The sequence below is a fragment of the Melospiza melodia genome, chromosome Z (genome assembly GCF_035770615.1).
Source record: "Melospiza melodia melodia isolate bMelMel2 chromosome Z, bMelMel2.pri, whole genome shotgun sequence".
Classification (NCBI taxonomy): Eukaryota; Metazoa; Chordata; class Aves; order Passeriformes; family Passerellidae; genus Melospiza; species Melospiza melodia.
In genome coordinates, this window is record NC_086226.1 from 68,852,740 (window position 1) to 68,873,062 (window position 20,323).

The window sequence follows — 20,323 nt, forward strand, 5'->3', positions numbered from 1 at the left end:
GGAAAGTGTTGCCTTTGAAAAAATGAGCTTATGGCCAGGAAAGTTACTGGCATTGTCTGTGTAACTATAGCATGTCTTCAGTTTGAAAAATACCACCGAAGTTTGGAGTAATTTTTGGTATGTTTATTGGATGCTGATTACACTTTGCATGAGTAGATTTCTGCCATGGCTTGCAGAATAGGAAGTGACAGATGAAGACAGGAATATGTTTCTCTCCAAAATCCTTTCTGTGGTGACTAATTTGTGGCTTGTGTTGTATATGTCTGGTCTCACTAAGTGAAAAAGCCAGCAGTTGTCCTAGTCTACCTTAATTTTTTACTTTACTCTAATAATTTTTTTTATGGAATTATCTTGGACATTTACAGGGCTTTCCCCCTCCACCTCTTTGTTAGTTTGTTTTCTGTGCACACAAGAGTAGGAAAAGAAAAGAACATATATATGGAAGCTAGACTGACCTTGATAAACATGATAGCTGTGGAGATAACTTCATTCTGTTAAATCAGCTGAGCAGATTTTACAGTTTGGTATATTCATGTACTGCAAATCTGCGACTACCTGGGAAAAAAGCCTGTCACATTTTTAAGTCATAATATGTAAGCTGTTTTCCTTAACAAAGAAGAAAAGTTCATGTGATCACTTAACTGAGGGAATAAATGTCTCCTGAATTCTATGAGTACTCTTTTGTGGGGATTTCTTTTTTCGTTTTGTTGTGGGGGGAAAAAAGTCAACACAGTTACAATGTTCTGTAGTAACCATATTTCCTTGCAAAAGAAAAGCAGTCTGTGCGTCAGCCTTCTTGCTGATTTCAGTATGTGTGAGTCTAGTTTGTGTTGTGAAGTGAATTTTTTTCCTGTTCTGGATCAAATTCCAGTATACCTATGGAGACCTCTGAAAATCTATTGTGAGTGGTCATGTCAGCAAGTGGGGCTGACAAGTACAAACTGGGACTGGTTTTGCAGCAGCCCAAGATCTTGGGTGTTGACTGCCTACCCAGTTCTCTTGTTATTCTCAACAGGGTTTTTTTCTTTACTTTTAGGAGTAAATATCAGTATGACTAGAGTCTGAGGAAGGGCTTCTGTGTTCCTACCAAAAGCTTGCTGGTGCAGAGGAACAGACAAGGAGAGCAGCAGGGGCATTTTGAGCTACCATGGATGTCCCCACCGATTTAGTGCCATCGTCCATGATGTCCCAACCTGAGGTGATTGAGGTGAGTACACCAAGATGAAACTAGCAGGTGAACTGATTTTTTATTTTTTATTTAACTCTTTTTTTATTTCCTCATTGAATCCTATCTTTTTCTCCTCTCTTATTTTGGGTATTCAGGGGACTTTTCTGGAAATACTATATTAAAGACACTCATCACTTATTAAGACTGTTGTTACACTTTGAGACATGATATTGCTGTGTTATAGTGCTGTTTGTAGCTTTTATATCTGAGCTGACATCAAATGCCATGGGATATGGCTTTGGTCAGTTTGGGTCAGCTGGCCTGGTTGTGTCCCCTCCCAGGATCTTGCCCACCCCCAGCCCCCTTGATGGAGGGAGGAATGTTGGAGAGACAGCGCTGGTGCTGTGCCAGTGCTGCTCAGCAATAGCCAAAACAGCGGTGTGTTATCAGCACCTTTCCAGTTATCAGTGCAAAGTGCAGCACTGATGCATCCCTCCAGATCTCCAGTGCATCGGGATGAGTGGTCAAGACAGGACCCAATGGTATACTTGATCATTGAACACCAACACCATCCTGGCCTGGGTTGTCATTGCATTCTCCTTGCTCCTCACAAAATTAATTCTTCATCAGTTCATGTCACTCCTGCTACTTTACTTCCTGCAACATACAACTTACACCACAGAATGTTTTCTCCACCAGGATTAAATCTCCTTGAAGCACACACCCTGTCTGTCCACGCTACCCACCAAGACATTACCCACCAGATACACCGAGGTCCTTGGGCAAAGACAATCCCACAAATGTGTTTGCTTTAGTGGGAGGAGAAATCCACACTGAGTTCCCCATCCACTTCCCTGTGTATTGCAGGGACTGTATCTTCTCCCACAGTGTGAAGGGATTTTCTAGCAGATCCCCTGGTGTTTACCAGCCAAATGGCTTCTGCTAAATTTGCATCCCAATGCTTCCATGCCCAATTCCCTAATGTTCTTAATGTGGTCTTCATTATACCTCTGAACCTTCCCAGAGGCTCCTCGGTTATAAGGAATGTGATAAATCCATTCAATGCTGTGTTTCTTTGCCCAAGACTTTCTGAGGTTGTTTTGGAAATGAGTCCCATTGTCTGATTCAATTCCCTCTGGTGTACCATGTCACTATAAAATCTGTCCCTCAAGGCCTGAGATGGCATTCCAAGGAGTGGCAATGGTTTACAGAGCATGCTTACAGCCAGACAGTTGTTGCCTCTACCATGGTGAATATGCAGCTCTTGCTTTGGTGCGTTTATGGCAGTGGAACAATGTAGTCATTTTGCCAGCCCTCACCATTTTGGGAACCCAGCCACCACTCTCTATTCCAAGGAGATTTCACTCATGTAGTTTGCTCGATTGCAGCATGTTTCATATTTGTGTGTATCTAAGGATTGTTGTTCAAGACAAATGCCTTCTCGAAAGGAGAATAAGAGCAGCTGTAGTGTAAGAATGAGCAGAAGGAAAGCTATCACTTGTAAGGGACTTGATGATCAGCATGGTCACCTTTCTGTTGTGTTGTATAAATGCACATATCCTGGGTCTACAGAGAGTTTTCACTGAATAAATCTGCCTGGACTTGGATCACTAGGCCAAAGACTAGAAATAAATAGGTTCATTGATTAGTAATAGAGAGGACTCTCTCCACACTCAAGGTTTAGGAACTCTGCTTCAATGAGGTTTGACTTGGGAGCCAAAAATAAATGACAACAAGAAGCAGAGGAAAGACTGGTATCTCAGTGTAAAAGATTATGGTAGAAGTACCATTCCCTCATCCTTATGTTGCAAAAGTAGGCTCAAAATTGGTGTCTGTACAAGAAGACAATGTATGAATTCCCAAAGATTTCAGTAAATCATTGTGGATATGACAGTATATAAAAGTCTTCAATCATATATAAACATATTCAAGCATCTCCAGACAATCTGCTGCCAGTATGCCTCTGCTGGGAGCCATCTATATGTTTCTGAGAGTAAGGAAGACCTTTTTAACACACAAGGACATAGTGAGATACATATGTAAAGAGACAATTACTAGATCAAATATTGAAGTAAAGCACTTTTTATACTTGCTGCCTGGGCAGCTTTTGCCTTTCATGTTTGGAATGAATTTTTGGATACAGTTTAGAAAACAACATCGACTAATTTTTTTTTCCCCCCCAGAGGACATTATTTTGCGTTTTGAAATTGAGGAGATGCCATGGTGTGCTGCAGAAGTAATTTAGAGACTAGTGTTTTAAGGAAGGATTTTTTTAAACTTGGAAATAACCTTGCATGCCTTTTGCATGAGCTAGACAGCATCTTAGTTGCAAAAGAAGAGTTTTGCGACTTTACTATTAATTTTCTTTTCTTTTTTTTTTAAATCCTTGTCTTTAAACTTTCCTTGGACATTGCCAGCATAGTTGGCTTCCTTCACATTTGGTCAATTTAGACTCAGAAGTAAATACTACCTATTTTTCATACCTATATATGTATAGGCATACATGTTTACACATTGCAGTAAAAAATACTTGACTACTTATGATCAGTCCTTTAACTCCACCAGGCAAACAAGTTTGTTTCCCCTGGGAGAGAATCTCAGAGACCTCAGCAAGACCTTTTTTTTAAGCCAGAGCTCCTTCCGATAGATTTTTGCTCAGACTTCAGTCTTAGAGCTACTCATTGTGGCACCACAATAAGAGAAGTTCCTGTTAATTTAGTGGCAAATGGCATTTTCCCAAGATTTGTGTCCTCTGAGTCAGGTAACAAAAGGCTCACATTTTATAAAGGTTTTTGAAAGTCACTCCTGGGTACCAGATGTGAAATTGCTAATATTGTCTTAAATAATTCTTACAGCTAGTGTGTCAACATAGGGCCTGCTTCTGGTGCTGCTCTACAACGCTTCATTGAAGCAATGTATTTGCCACAGTCATGTTTCTTCATACCCTCTCACCACACTAATTTATTCAAATCCCCCCTCTTCTTTTCCACCCCCAGAATCTTCTTACCAGACACAAGAAATGGTAAGAGCAGAGGCATCCTGGTCATGTATAAAGGTGAAGGATAAGTAAAGTTTCAAGGTAGTTTACCTGTCCATAGCTGTGATCTGAAACAGAAAATAGTTAGGGGACAGCATTCACAAAATGTCAAAGAAGTCAATGAAAGAAAAAATTTCCCATATATGCTTTGAGGTTTTTGCCACAGGATGTCATTGTAAGGCAAAATGATCTCAAATTAATCACAATAAATCACAGTCTAGTGACTTCTGATTAGATAAGCTGTTCTGTTCTTAAAGAGAAATAAAATGTAACAGAAATTTATGATTTTTAATTTGGAGATATTTTTATACGTGTTCTGACTTCATACCTCAAATATGGATAAGTAAAATGATCTCATAGGAACCTGACTAGTCTGATAATGCTTTGAACAAAGTTAAATAATTCTGTAAGAATTATTTAGCATCCCAGAGGGCTTTGCTGTTTGCAAAAAAAAGAAGCATCACAAGTGGTGACCCATACTGATTAAAGTATTCTCTGAAGTAATTAGTATTTTCTCTCTTTGTGAATGGCATGAGATGAATTCTGCAGTAAAAGCTTTGAAGAAGTAATGATTTGAGCTCCAGTTACTTAATGAACCAAGGACTTCCGACAGTGCCTCAGAAATGCTTAAAACAAGAAAACAACAAAAATTCATCATTCTCTCTTTGCTTTTGCCAGCAGTGGATCCTACCAGCCAAATACTAGAAGCAAATGAGTACTGCCTTAAATAACTGCCTTGCAGCTGTTCCAAAGAGAAATCCAGAGCAGTTTCCATTAGAATGGCCTTTCATGGCCAGAGCCCAAAACCACTTCTCCCACTCTGTGCCATTGAACACAACATCTCTATTTTCTCCTCATTTTGTTTGAACTGGGGTGAAAGGGATTTAAGCTATCATTGCCACAGAATGCTTATCCTTCTCATAATGTGCTCGAGAACTGTCTGCTGTGAGCTGGCACAGCTTTCCCCAAAGAAGTGCAACAAAATTTGCATTTTGGATTTGGCGCCCAAGTTTCTGCAGTCAACAAGTGTGTGGATTTTTTTGTCCCCCTTGATCTGAATAAACAAATTAGCATTGTTACCAAAACAGACCTCTTGTGGTGGTAAATACAGCAAACAGCAGAACAAAAGGAAATGGTGGGGCTGGAAGAAACAATTTGTGATTAGCTGTATATCCATCCAGTTACAGACATCATAAGAAAAACTAAAACACCAGTACACCTTTTTCAAAAATTATTTTACTAGATGAGATTACTGGAGGTTCAAAATGCATCTCCATTTTGTTTAAAGTAGACCAGTACTGCCTTAAAGGCAACTGCTCAGTAAAGTGTGTACAAGTTAGTTATAGAGACCCCATTGTTTCTAAAGTTTTGAGACAAAGATTTTTCTATATTCTGTTTATATATTTCACAAATATCTCAATATATCAAAGCAGAAGAAACTCATATTGTCTAACATATATTTCATTAAATAAATGTAATTGTTTTACTTTACTGTATTGTAAACACAGAACAGTCTTCTTATTTCCATCTGTAAATCTCTATTTCCAGTCCCAAAATGAAATTTGCTAGCATTTTGCTTGTAGGTTAAACTCTCCCAAGTGTTCACTTTGCTGGTTTGCTCGGTGAGGAGTGATGGAAGGTGTGCCCTGGAGGTAGAAGCAGCCCCAGTGTAGCCCACAGTATTTTTTCAGCATAAAATTGCTATCTTTGAGCTGCTGTAGCCAATAATTAACTCCCAGCTTGGTTTACTAACTGGGTTTAAAGGATGCACATTGTAAATAATGAAATGATTTATGCATGAAAACTCATTTGGGATGTTATAGGTGCAGACATTTTTCCCCTCCAACTGCTTTCACTGTGGCTTTCGCAGTGCTCAGATAGGACTCTGTGCTGCACCTCTCTCCAGAAAATCCGTCCCAAGGTGGGGGTCTCTGATAAAGGTCTGTCCTGCACTGCACTCATCCTCACAGCAGCATTCAGGGACACACAGCAGTTTGCAACAGGGCAGCAGGGGGTGAGCTGGGCAAAAAGTGGAGCAGCCCAATCAGCACCATGGCAAAGACATTTTGTGAAGGCATAAGAGGTGGAATATTTCGGTCACTAAATGAGATGATGGAATATAATTGTCTTCCTGTGTCTCCCACAAAGCCACGAAGTGTTGAGCCTGTGCCCATGTTTGGCTAGTTTTTGTGACGCTCAGCTTGTCATGAAAGTTACCCCAAAGGAAAAGAAGTTTTAAGAGCTTTGCAGAAGCCCTTTCTGTACTTTGGAGCATTTGGACTTAAGTGCCCAGTTTGGGCTCAATATGCCCTACCTGCCCCCAATTCTTTTTTTATGCTCTACCTTCAGCCAACTTTTTTTTTTTTTTTTTGCAAGTATCTCCACATTACAGTGAGGATCTCCCTTTGAGCTGGGAAGACAGATAAGGGCTGGCAGAGAAAAAATAAATCCTTAGTAATCAACATATATAAGCCATTCTAGGAATGTAAGTGAGGGTGTGATGATGTAGAACTATGCCCTGATTCAAACAGTCTTCATTTCCTCCTCTACTGAAAAACTCTCTATGAACATTTATGTAGTACTTGGGAGGAACACAGCTCATTAAAATGAAAATTCTGGTTCTGCGGAAAAGGAGCAGTAATACAACAGTGTGTGAATTGCTGGCTAAGTTGTGGATGGATGAGGCCACTCTATCTTTTCTTTTTCAATTCTTCTTGTTAATTAATTCTAGCTTTTAATTTCTTAAATCTCCTTTTACTTGCAGAATTTTGGAAGGTCAACAACCTCACTGGTTTTTTAGCCAATCTGTATAATCATAGTTCATCAATGGAATCTCTGTCACTTGTGAATTATACCTTCCAAGAGTAAAACTGCCTGTTTTCTCACTGTTGCTGAGGGCTGGGTCTCTTCAATACACTGAGTGCCTAGAATGTTAAGCTGCATTTTTCAGGTATAAACTGTAGGATACAGAGAAATTCTCAGTTCAATTTCGAGTAGTTGTCAGCTTGACAATTTGTCAGCTCTGAGAGTCTGTAGTAATACAGTCTGCTACGAAAGCATCCTAAAAATTACTGAATGCACTAGCTGTTGCCACACAATCCTTAAGTAACTTTATGCTTTAGGATGTTTTTATAGCATCAAAGGGATCCCCTTTAGAGATTAAGAGAGAGGTTAATTTGCTCCTATCTTGTCACCTTTGTGAATGCCAAAATGAATCTAGTGAAATGAAGTAACCTGCTGTGACAGACCCACCCCATCTTATTATACAGATTTATCTTTAAGTCTGTTGTATGGTTACTTTGGGAAATGCAGTTCTGAAGAGGAGGAGCCATTCTGTGTTGGTGATAGGGTTTCCTACTTCCATAGTGCAGATGAAAAATATGTCTGTGCATAAGGCTGTAATGAATCAGGAGCCTTGTCTTGTGACTTCATGTTGGTTTTTTTTTTTTTACTTCTACTTTTATCTTTGAAGGAAACACATCTTTTCTGCCTTATTTTAAAGCTTTTCTTTCATGTTCTGCAGTTTGAAAAGTAGTCTATGTTTTTTATTAGGTAATGGACAACTGTTTCTGCAAATTGGATTTTTTTCCTCATCTGTTGCAACTTTACTTTCATAAACCCCATGTTTAGCAGTTGTGGGTTGATGAAGTATTTACATATTGATTCAATTATGCCTATACTTACTTGCTTATCCTTATTTTAAACATATTCCTAATTTATACCCTTCTTTGGGGATTTTGAAGTTGGTTCGCTGAAGTTTTTCAGCTTGACCCCTTTCAGTATGTTGGTAACCTTCAGATATTTACATAAGCTGAAAGCAGGGGTACTGATTTCCATTCACTGCTGCTCAAAAAGCAAAGATATAAGAGAGTTATTATGGTTTTTTAATCTTAGTTTACCACAACAATATTAGAAAATTTGTTTTTCATCTCCTCTGTGTTCTGGGTTCAGAATTCAGCAAACGACAATAAGGAGAGGAGCAGAGTGTGTTTGGAGAGTCTAGGGTTAAGATATTTTTAAGAGATTTCCTGGATGTGGATTCTTTATTTGTGGCTTACAAGTTTGAAAAGTGCTGTAAAAGTCAGACGTTAGTATTCTAAGAATGTTCCACTCTGCTTCTCTCGACAAGAAATAGGTGCACCCATGGGTACTGGGGGTGGGGAGAGAGTAACCTGCCTTTTTTTGTTTTGTGGATCAAGGAACTCTCAAACTCTGAGATTGCAGAGGGGTTTGTAAACTGATCATCTTCCCCTCAGGCACCCCATGCTAATTAATGCTTTGTTTAGGCAGGATCAGTCAATGGTATTTGAAAACTTTTTGATGTTTGTTTCCCACCCCAAGCATGTCTCCATACACACTCCTTACCAGGTGAGCAGCCCTCACTGGGTGAGCTGGCAGGATGCAGAGATCCCCTCTCCCCTGTTGCTCCAGGCAGGCTGTGTGCTCTCCACTGCTGTCTCTGCCCCAGGACGGGCAGGTAGTAATGGGCTGCTCTCCCAGGGACATCCAGTGGTCAGGATTGTGGGTATTGTGGATCCAAATCCTCATCCTGTTCTTCAGGGTGTGATGCAGAGGTGGCACAGCAGCAAGATGAATCAGGCACAACACATGGGAAAGCTTACATGGGCTCTTCTTCCCAGTGTTGCCACTGGCACCCCTATGGTGTGATCCCATATAACCAGAGGAGAGGAGACAACCAGGCAAATAGTGCCTGAAAAGGCCAGTGCCAAGGTGAATTGAATGACTCATTGCTGAAGAAGAGTGACTTTTATTTATTAATTCCTGGTGCCAAATTTCCTGGTTTGTGAGCACTGTGCTGTGATTATAACTATGTCTCATGATATTAAAAATTTGAATTCCATGTACTTGTGATTTTCTTCTTCTTTGATTTGAGACAAATGTGTCTTGGGTCATCTTCATAAAGCGAGAGGAGACTTTGCTTTTAGCCTGCTTTTACTCTATTTTTCTTTATCTGTCTTGTTGGTTTATAACTCAATGTTTACTTCTTCCACACAGATTCATCCTAGAGGTTTAGTTAACATGGGCAATTTGCAGCTCCGTTTGTTTTAAACTTCTGTTGAGATATACTGAATGGATGAGGTAAATCTCCGGGCACCACACATCTGGCTTACACAGGCAGTGAAACACACTGAGTGAAACTTCAGGAAATTAAAATATAAACTTCCCTGCCCCTTTTCCTGCAGGGGCAGGAGAGGGGATGGGGTCTGCCTGCTTGGATATGCCTTTGTGGTATGTTAACACTTTGAGTACTGAGGGATACAGTGCATTTCTCTCCTGCTTGAGCCTTTCCAGTCAGTATCCCAGTTAAATGTGATGCCTTGGGATTTTTATGTTTGTGACCTGAGAGGTCAAAACCTTCCTTTAAGATATACAGTGGCATCCAAGAAAGCTGATAATCTGGAAGTCCTCTGCTGGAATTTTTGCCAGCAAACTGTCTCATCTTCTTCTCTTCTTCCCCTTGGGGGGATGGGGGGCGTGGAGGGCACAAAAAGATTACTTTTACAGGAGATCCTAGGTTTTAGATTAGAATGCCTTAAAAACAAAGCTTCTCCAAAATCCCTTACATGAACACAGCATTTTGTTTTTCTGTCTTCCAAATGAGAGAAGCAGCAAGTGAGCCTCATGCTAACTTCTCTGAGATTGCTCAAGTGCTGTCATAGTTTTAAATTGAACAAGTCTGGCTCTGTAGCATTTTACATACCCTTATGTGTGTATGTTCATTCCACCTTGGCTTGGCATTTCATGATTAAGTCATATTTTTTGTCATACTTTGTTTCAGATTTCAAACTAAAAGGTAGGGGAGAACATTGCACAGTCAGGGAATAATTCACATTTTAAGCCCATGTGCAAACAAAACTACAAGGAAAAAAAGAAGGAAAAAGAAAATAAAAAGCATAATACTGGCCACATTTTAAATTTCTGAATTAAAAATTCATGTTTTTCCAGGTGTAGCACGCCTCTTTCCATAGGAGCAACAGTGAAGCAGGGATCATTACATGTGGGCAGCAGACATCTGAAAGTAAAAAACACAGTGACAAATACACAGGCAAAGAGAATTTATTCAAGATCACAAGTATCCACTAGATCCTGCATCCCGATATTCCTACAGAGACTAAAAATCCTGTGCTTTACATAATTAATGCAGATGTTGGCAAGCTTTTATATGGGCCACTAATTAATTCATATGACTTCCTCTCTCCCTCAAGGGTTCTTATACTTGACCTGTTATTACTACAAGGTCTTTAACCAAAGAATTAAAGCCAGATGTCTTGTACCTAGGTCTCCTTTTATTAAACGTCCCTTATAATAATTTTTTTTATATGCAACAGATCCTACATGAGAACTTTCAAAATTTCTAAAGTAATTAAGGCTAAAAGGCTTCAAACCCAAGGGTTGATGTATCCTAGAGGAGCAATAAAAGCATTATATTCACTCTGCTGAGAAATACTATTTACTCTAACTTTTTATTATCCTGGGACTGCAAATGTTTCTGGTCAATGTTTAGGCTGGAGGTAAAACCTTTCTTAAAAGACCTTTTTCTTTAACATAAATTTAAACATCATGTAGTCCATTTGGGATATAGATGGAAAGTTTTGTATATTGCTTTATTGGAATTGGCTTAATTGCATTGACAAATGTAGAAATGAAAAGAAACAGAAACAGTTTTGGGTAATTCTAAGGAGATCTTTATCAGATACTATTTTCACTTGAGTCAAGCTATGAATTCTGTTTCTCAATTCTGTATGTTTTTGTTTTCAACAAGAAGGTTAGGCTGGCTCTAGGACTTCCTGCAGAGTAACTGGAGCTGTCCAAAACCTATGGTTCACTTTGTATGTTTTAATGGGAAGAAATTGCCGTCTTTTAGTGTTGTTGATCTGTTCCTTGATTTGGCTTCTTACCTGCATTATTAAAACTGGTTCTATTTTTGTAAAAATTCAAGTTTAGTTGATAGAGTTCCAGAGCAATAAAAGCAGAGAGGCAAAGGCAGATCTTATATAGAAAAAGACTTTTTTGACATGTGTTTCTTGGTTTGATTTTTTTTTTTAATTATTATTTTTACATATTTGTTGTTTACCCATGCTAAACAAGAAACCAGATTTTATTCAGAGGGGTTTCTTTTCCTAAGGTTTGCCTTTTGGGAATTGCACCTTGAGTAATTAAATGGAACTGAAAAAGGAAACTCCTTAGACATTTTCTTATAAGCCAACAGTTTTACCCAAAACTTCCACATTCTAGTGGAACATGGGCTGGTTTGTTGCCCCCCTAGCTGTTCTCAGCAGAGTACTCTGCAAAAAAAAATTAATCATGTGTTCTCTGACATAGCCATGACAATAGTTATTGCAGGAAATAAGGGTGGATGCTTTTAACACTAGTTAAGCCAAATATTTCTTTTCTTATTTCTTGGCTTACTCCTATTTCAAATTGGAATAAGTCACTTCTGGTGAGTTATATTTAAAGCATTGTGTATTTCAAACCATTTCTAGAAACGCGGCTGGTGCTTATAGAAATGCTATGTCATGCTTCCTTTATTGTTCATAAAAAGCACTTTTTACGGACATACATTATCCCTTGTAATTCACGGTCTCAGAACATACTGACAATCATTATCTAGGGTGTTCTTCCCACATTTTAAGATGGGACAGGAAGGAATACCCATGATGGAAAATGGAAAGAGTTAAAACCTGCTTGGGAAGGTAATGCACATTTCCTTCTCTTTGAAGAAGTAGTCTTCCACTACAATCAAACAACAGTTCTGTACACTGATAACATAAATAAGGTGTCTAGCAGAGTTAATTTTTCTTAATTATGAATTTCATGCCTTTAACTGAATCTCTCAGCAGAACTGCTTGGCCAGAAGCTCTTTTTCTATGCAGTTTATAACTACATCAGAAATCATGCTGGCTCCCAGAGCAGATGGAACCATTTCTGGTTGTTTCTAATCTGGTTGCTGTTACTAGATTCCTCAGAGCAATTGTTTGTGAGTTGTGGAATACCATTTGGTCTGAAACAATTAATTTGTTCTGAAGCATGTTCCTTTCCTGTCCCCCTCCCCTCTCTTTGTGTATGTCTTAGCCATGAAGGCAATCATATGTTTTCAGTTCTGATGTCATTCTGGATTTTTTTTCTCTCTCTTTTTTTTCTCTCTTTTTTCAGTCCACAGCCATGAGTGAACCACAGTGCTACTACAATGAAACCATTGCCTTCTTTTATAACCGAAGTGGAAAATATCTAGCCACTGAATGGAACACTGTCAGCAAGCTTGTAATGGGACTGGGGATTACCGTCTGCATCTTCATAATGCTGGCCAACCTCTTGGTTATGGTGGCTATTTATGTCAATCGCCGGTTCCACTTTCCTATTTATTACTTAATGGCCAACTTAGCTGCTGCGGACTTTTTTGCAGGGCTGGCCTACTTTTACTTAATGTTCAACACAGGACCCAACACTAGAAGACTGACTGTAAGCACCTGGCTTCTCCGTCAGGGTCTCATTGATACCAGTCTGACAGCCTCTGTGGCCAACTTGTTGGCCATTGCCATTGAGCGGCACATTACGGTCTTCCGAATGCAGCTGCACACTCGGATGAGCAACCGCCGGGTGGTCGTTGTCATTGTTGTTATCTGGACTATGGCCATCGTCATGGGGGCCATCCCGAGTGTCGGATGGAACTGCATTTGTGATATCACCCACTGCTCCAACATGGCACCGCTCTATAGTGACTCCTACCTGGTCTTCTGGGCTATTTTCAACCTGGTCACTTTTGTGGTCATGGTGGTCCTATATGCTCACATCTTTGGGTACGTTCGCCAAAGGACTATGAGAATGTCCAGGCACAGTTCTGGACCCCGCAGGAATCGGGACACCATGATGAGCCTCCTGAAGACTGTGGTCATTGTGCTTGGTAAGTGCCTACTTTGCCCACCCTGTTCTCCCTGCTCTGTTTCTTATCAGGTGATTTCAGTAATGCATGCTCAGCTCCTGGGGGTCAGCAGAATTTGGAAGACACTGGAAGAGGTGCAGACAATAAGAGCACCCAGAGTTCACTACTGTGACCACTGGGACTATCAAGCTTATTTATGGAAGTTGATGTGACGTGGTCACTCAGCCCTGTAACATGAAACTAATGAAAATGTAATGTGGTGGTTTTTTGCAGCAACACGTGTTTACAATCTTTTGTAGCAACCTATTACATAATGTTTGTCCTTTTGCCTTTGAAGATGCCAAATGGCTTCCAACTTAAAATAGTACAGGGAAGGCTTGATATTCCACTGAAGTATCTGTCGTCTCCTTTTCGCCACCAAAAAAGGTGTTGTGTGCATTCATGTGAAATTCCAGTATATGGAGAACACCTCAGAAGCCTCAGGCTATTCACAAAAAGATTGTGTGTTAAGCAGGACTGCATGTACCCAGTCCTATAGTGTTTGGTGCATTTGCTAATACAGGAAGGTAGCATGTGAGATACTGGTGTTCAGCACACTGCTCAGGAGGTGCGTAGGCTTCAGTGTTTGGCATGAGGGAAATACCACAACACATTTTGGGTTCAGGAGGTTATTGTAATTTTGCGTATAATTTTACTAGGGTTTTGTCTGGGGCTCCCAGTTTCCTTATGCAGAAGCACAGCCTAAAGGCCGAGTACCATTTCCTGCTGATCTTCTTTGCTGTTTGTTCTCTTCTTTGTTTCTGCAGATGATAGTGATGGTGCAGGTTGTCTCCTTGTCCCAATATGTTTTCTCACCTATTAGGTCTCCCAGTACAGTACATGTGTCTCCCGGTATCCCAGTAGCCTGTTGCATCAGATGGTTGCCCTAACAGTTCATAAATGCAATTGTTATGCAGTCTACAAAGCCCAAAACTTAGCCTCATTTCTCTCCTTGACATTATGGTTCCCGTAGGTCTATGCTGTGACTTGATCTTTCTATCACAACTAGCAGAATGGTGGCAGAGATTGGGTGTGAGTAACTTTTTAGGTTAAGAATTTACATGTTGTACTTTGACCTAGTAATTTGCTTCCCAACCAGAACATGAATTATGCAGTTAACTAACCTGCTAAACCATTGATAAGATGTATTCCGTCATGTCCTGCTCTTCTCTTCAAGGAAGGAACTTATATATGAGTTTTCCAAGGGAGATTGTAGTGGTTGGTGAAACCTCTCCTGACTTCCTGGTGGTTCAAAAATCTGTCCTTTCCCATCTCCACGATTCTCCTGGAAGAATGAAAGATGAGGTTAAGAATACCAAGAAAATTTGGGTTTTGCAGTCCTCTTTTAGGGAACAACTCTTTGTTTTCCTTCCTGAAGACATTATTGTTCATACAGTATTTCCTATGAGGTGAAAGACTGGCCCGGCCTAAAAAAAAAAAGTAAGGCAAAAGACTCCAAAAACACCTACTAAAAACAGTGGATGGAAAATAGTAGGCACTTCTATCAATGCAATGTGGAGTTGTAGCAATAAACATTCACTGAATAAATAGCAAATGTCAGCTAATCCCAAGCATGTATGGTACTAGACTTATTGTTTTATTAAATAACTTATTATTTTATTAAATAACTTACTATTTTATTAAATCTGTTCAAAGGAAACAAAAGTGCTCGTAGACTCTCTTTATCATTTTTGCAGCTCCCACCTTGGTATCTTTTGCAAAGGGTTTGGGGTTTGGTTTTTTCCCTAAGCAATGTGGTTTCTAGAGGAAAGCTAGAGGAGATCAGTCATAGTCCTGTAGTGTAAAGAAGCAGCAGTGCTTTCACCTCCTTACCACCTGGGAGACACAGTTGCAAGATAAAGATGGTTGGGAAACAGCTGTGGGTTTGCTGTGTAAATTCTTTTAATTTAAGAAGTAAATAAATAAAGAATAGACTGAAGTCAAGAGTTAGGCTTTGGGGTAACCACAGGGACTTTGAGGGAGTTAAATATTTGTGTATCAGGGTATTACCAGACTGCTATGTACACCATGAGAAATTTTCATTAGTTGCCATCAGCTGGGAGTATCATCCCATATTGCTGAATTTGCACTTCAGGGGAGGATTGTTTTGTGGTTCTAAAGAAGAAAAGCTAAGCATCACTTCAAAGGACTTCTGGGCAACAGATATCGCAGATATCAGCAGGTATCTCTTGAGCAAACAGTGGGTCAACATGTTGATCAGGCAGGTGTGGTGATGCTCTATCAGTGTTTGCAGTCTACTTGTAAGTCTGGTTTAAAGTTTTCTTAGGCAGCAGATTTAATTTCAAGGGTCATACTTTCTGAGTGCCTTCTTGAAAAGGTAGTGCTTCACGTTTATCTACTGGAGCTTTAGGAAGGACAGAAAAGTTGAGTGTGCTGTGTGCTAGTCTGCATGGAGAAATTTGCTGAACATTTATCTCATGTTATCTGACTTCTTCTACATCGGTGAACCTCAAAAACATGCAGGAAAAGAATCCCTGCCTTTTTTAATGGTGCAGATCAGAGTAATAATACATTGCTCAACAATACATTGAGCAATGAGGTTTGAGGCAGAAACTAACTTTCTGCAGGAAGTGAAGCTGAGAAGGAGAGTAGTTTATTCTGAAGATGCTTCTCCCTCCTCTCCTTCCCCACAGCTGAGTGGGGAAGGGTGCTGGTTTGTGTCAGCCTGCTTTACACAGGAGAAGACAATTAATTTTGGAGGAGAGGGAGGGTGCCCTGGGATTGAAAGGAAAACAGAACTGGGGCTCTGGGTAAACCTGTGAGCATTGGCAGAGGGAGGCAAACCATTCCTCATTTTAGAATCTTTGTTAAAATTACAGCTGCTCGGCTGTAAGTAACCCCATTGTGAAATGGGCAGCAGTGAACTGTTCATTTGACTTTTAAACTTCCATAAACGGGTGTCCTGGAGTTGTCCTGCTGGCTGTACTCCCAGGCACAGCCATGCTGCTGCTGCTGCAAGCAGAAGAGCATCTTTTCCCCTGTCTGCATTCTCACTGTGTTTGGAGGCAGGAGGGGGAGGGAATAACACAAGAGCTTCTTGTTTGTAAGCTGCCTAACACGGCCTGGCCTCCTCATGCCTTGCTGCCTTGCTCCAAGAGGAGGAGAGCTGCCCCAAAGGGGTGCAGTCCTCCAGGCAGCGATGCTGTCAGCATGTGCAGCGAGGGTGCCAGCTGCCTCTGACAAGAGGGTGATTGTGTGGGGAGGGCTATGGCCGCCTGACGCACCGACTGGAGCGGTCGGGATCTGGCACACTGCGTCATCCCACAGAGCGGGTGGGATGCTGAGTCCTAGGAACAAGTCAAAAGCAGAGAACAGATTTGTTTTTTTTTTTTTTTTTCATGCCCTCTTGTTTTTTTCCTTGAGTGAAATAGTTTAAACAGAAGGAAGTGATTTCATAGCTGAGCCCTTTTTTCTTTTAACAAGGCTGCTTTTGAAATCTTTCAAAAGTAACAAGGAACATAAAGCTCTTTCTCTAAACCATGCCTTCTCTTTGCATTGGAACTAAGGAAGAACTGATCTGTGTACTGCACACAGCCATAAAATCATGTCTGGTTTGGCTTGCAGCTCAGTGACACTTTGCCTTTCACCACCACCATGTGTTCCCTTTAAATGAGCAATCAGGGAACAGGCAGAAACTGAGCAGATACATCAGCTGAAACTTGGCATCCTCTCTTCTGTTCTCCACTTTTTCTCATGTTACATTTAAAGACAAAGCTAAGCTGTTTTTCTGCTGGGGATCATAGTTAGACTCTGAAAGCATTTGTCTGGGCCAGTTTGGCCCAAAATGGATGACAATATCTAACTATTGTTTTAAGAAATAGTGAAAGCACCAAATTAAGGATTTCAGAGCCCAGGCCTAGATAAACTAGCTCTGGTCTGGATTTCCCTGGCTTGGAATCACTCATGAAAGGCTAGGGTCTTTCAGAAATTTTCAGGTGCATACTTCTAGAGAAGTACTGGCTTAGAATGTTGCTGTTGAAAAGTTAGTCTTTATTTCTCCTGCCTAAATGCTGATTAAATATCCATCCTAATTTGTCACCTCTCATTTTTACAGTGTGGATAACTCTGCCATATACCTCCACATGCATCTTTGGGCATTCATTTCTATTTAGAATTTAGACTGTGAGATTGTGATACTGAGGGTTTATAACTGAATTTCAAATAAGCATGATACCAACAATCCTTATTTGTATTTTACTAATCCTGAGGATTAACTTTCTATGTTGGGTGAGCTCTCAATGTTGTTTGGCCAAAATTAGGCATGCCTGTTGAGCCAAGAACCACAGCTAGCCCCCAGGATGTAGGGAGACCAAACAATGAAATCAGAATTGTTTACCCTTTATGTTCCTGGGAAGTAAAAAGACACTTAGGACTTTCCTGTCTGTAGAATCATCTCCTTTGTTTGCAGAAATGTGGTTTACTCTGTAATTGGGACATTAATGTGGGCACAGATAAAAAAGCTGAAGTTTTTTTTTTTTGTATAAACTCTGAGTTTGTATAAATTTTGATTTAAAGGAGTCTCACAGTGTTTGAAGATGGTCTTTTACTTATTATAATGAAGAACTAAATGTAAGAAAAACATCTGGAAGTTCAGTATAAACATCTGGAAGGGTAGAACTGCTCAGCAACAGCTTTTTTCCTGCCCTCTCTACAGCAGTTATGAATTGCATGAGACTTATTTTTTAACTTTTCTAGCTTTTTTTTCACATCTAGGTGCCAAATGGGAGTGGAAAACAGCAAAAAAAAAAAAAAAAACTGTTAATGCACATGTGCGTTCACATATGCTGTAGCTACACCATTGAAGAAAATAAAGTACATTATTGATAACTTTAACTTTTCTGAATGGTTGTTTTGACATGCAGTCTGCATCTTCACTTCCTTTTCCTTCTCATGCACTAAAAGCACTTGATTATCAGTAAAATATAAAAAGACTATGATATAATGCTACAACCTGACTGACAGCACATGGTGTCTTGACAGAGGCATGTCTTTATTTCCATATCCCTCATGCAGCCTCAGTCAAGTAATTAACTGGAATGGTTTATCTTTGTTGGCCTTAAGGCTTGAACAATATGAAATACATTTCATCAGTTACCAAGGCTGTGGTCCTGGACTGAGATGAAGATGATCATGTCTAGACAGAGCTTGGCTATGGCATCTCTCAAGCTTTGACAGACCTTCCTGCCTGTGGAACACTATTCCTGTGGGCCGCAGGAAGCATCACCCCTCTTACACAATGCAGCTTATAAGATGATCTTTTGGAGAAGCCAGGGTTTAACTCTGAGCGTAGTGACTGTAAGAAGACAACTTCACCTATTTACCTCCTCCTTGAGGAGTCCTGCTGCTGTTGGCAGAGATGAGCTTTGCAGCAGCCTTTTTCCTGAGATGACTGAAATTGAGGATGCTGTCTCAGCTGGGAGATGTCCTTCCACAAGGTAGCAGTGGCCTCGTGGGGAGAAGAGCAGCATCCAGTCAAGTGTTTTTCCTTGTAATTAATACATTTTTTACAGAGAGTTGGGCTGGGCCGTAACATCATGCTGAAGTTCAGATGAGAGCAGCATTTTTCACAGCTTCTTGTGTGGAAGTGGTGCAATGTGAAGCCACAAATACTGTGTTACCCTGTGGTCTGCACAGGGGGCCAGTTCAGAGTCACCAACCCTGCCTGACCCCTGCGCCACAGAAATGTCACTTGTGTATTGATTTAATCCTGACAGAAAAACAGGGCAATAAACTCTGTAGTTGGTGCAGGCAGTACAAGTCTGAGCGTCAATGACTTTCTGTTCTAGCATAGAGGTTGCAGTTATGTGCATTCCCAGTGTTTTTAGATCAGTATATTTTAAATGTGCATATACTGTGAATTTAACGCTACAGTCAAGTAATCTGGGAAATTGTTGCCGATGACTGTAGCCTAAATGGAGAGCTCATAAGTTTACAGGATAAAATCTTGTTTCATAGTATGGAGAGCAAAGGTTTGTAGCATGCTTTCAGAGATGCAGTGTGACAGCAGTATTTTCAAGCTGTATCATCAAATATTTGCATGAAAAAGTGAAATCTTTATTAAAATTATTATTTTAGCACACCTCACCTATACTACTGGATTTTGGATTACTTGGATTTTTCCCTCCTCTCTGTCTTCTCCCTCTTCTCCCTCTGGCCTTAGGAGTAGTTCTGATTGCTGCTCAAAACCTCCTTGAGGGAAAAAACATGCAGTTTAGAGAATCTGTGGTTTCCAGGCCTTGCCATTTCCACTTACTGTGAATCTTTTTGGTTTTGTTGTTGTATTTTTTTTTATTTCCCCTGTGCATCTTAATGACATTTTGGTATTGACTTAAGTAACAGTGTACTTACAATTTGCCAGTAGATGAAGGGGAATAAAATGTATTCGTTCATATTTGTTAGAAGGTTTAATTGTGAAATCATTGTGATTTGATAACAAGAACTTTAACTTTTAGTCGGTGATTCATAACAAGTGTACTAATATTTTTATGTTTGTAAATGTAAATATCTGTTTTCTATTTTCTTGATAAATACGTCTTGATCACTATATTAGACAGGTGTAGCACTCTTTTCTAACAGGAAGACAAATTTTCACAAAGAATTGTTAAAAATCTGTTAGGTTTTCTTTTTCCAGTTAAAACAGTGGAGGCATGAAAACTTGCCAAGGATCTATGTAAAATATGGATGTGATTACACAGTGATTGTAGTGTGTTTTAAATTTAACACCCTTTGTAGGATTTTTCTTGATTGCTTGATATATTTCATGCTGCTGGTAGAAGCAGTACTATGTGTGCTCTGTCTCAAAATCTCAGTCACTAATCATTTTTATTGTCATTTATAGTCCAGCAAATGAATTCTGGTAGATCTTCTTGAATTTTTTCTAGTAGTCCCAAGCCAAACTCTTCCTTCACCAGTTACTGGTTGGCTGGTGAGAATGCTGAAAGCAAAAATAATAAGGAAGCACGGGATCTGGAAATTAGAGTGAGGTCAGTTTGTTTGTGTGACAAACTTCATAAGTAGCTTTCTTTTCCAAAACAAGCCCGTGCAAGCTCCACTTGATGAAGCAGAAGTTACTGATGCCTTCTATCCAGGCAACTTTCACTGGACCCAGAGTATGGCTGGATGTGTAGGAAGTCTCACTGTAAATGTTTTGTTCAAT

At 40.0% G+C, this 20,323-nt stretch overlaps 1 protein-coding gene across 3 annotated transcripts in view; it reads left to right on the forward strand.

Moving 5' to 3' along the window:
- The window catches only part of LPAR1 (lysophosphatidic acid receptor 1), a 71,904-nt gene that overhangs the window by 23,261 nt on the left and 28,320 nt on the right, over window positions 1-20,323 (forward strand). For all 3 annotated transcript variants that reach the window (XM_063181510.1, XM_063181509.1, XM_063181511.1), the window contains exons 2-3: window positions 1,037-1,207; window positions 12,381-13,128. In XM_063181510.1, the coding sequence (XP_063037580.1) occupies window positions 1,148-1,207; window positions 12,381-13,128 (808 nt within the window). In that variant the 5' untranslated portion in view covers window positions 1,037-1,147. The remainder of the gene's footprint in view (window positions 1-1,036; window positions 1,208-12,380; window positions 13,129-20,323) is intronic.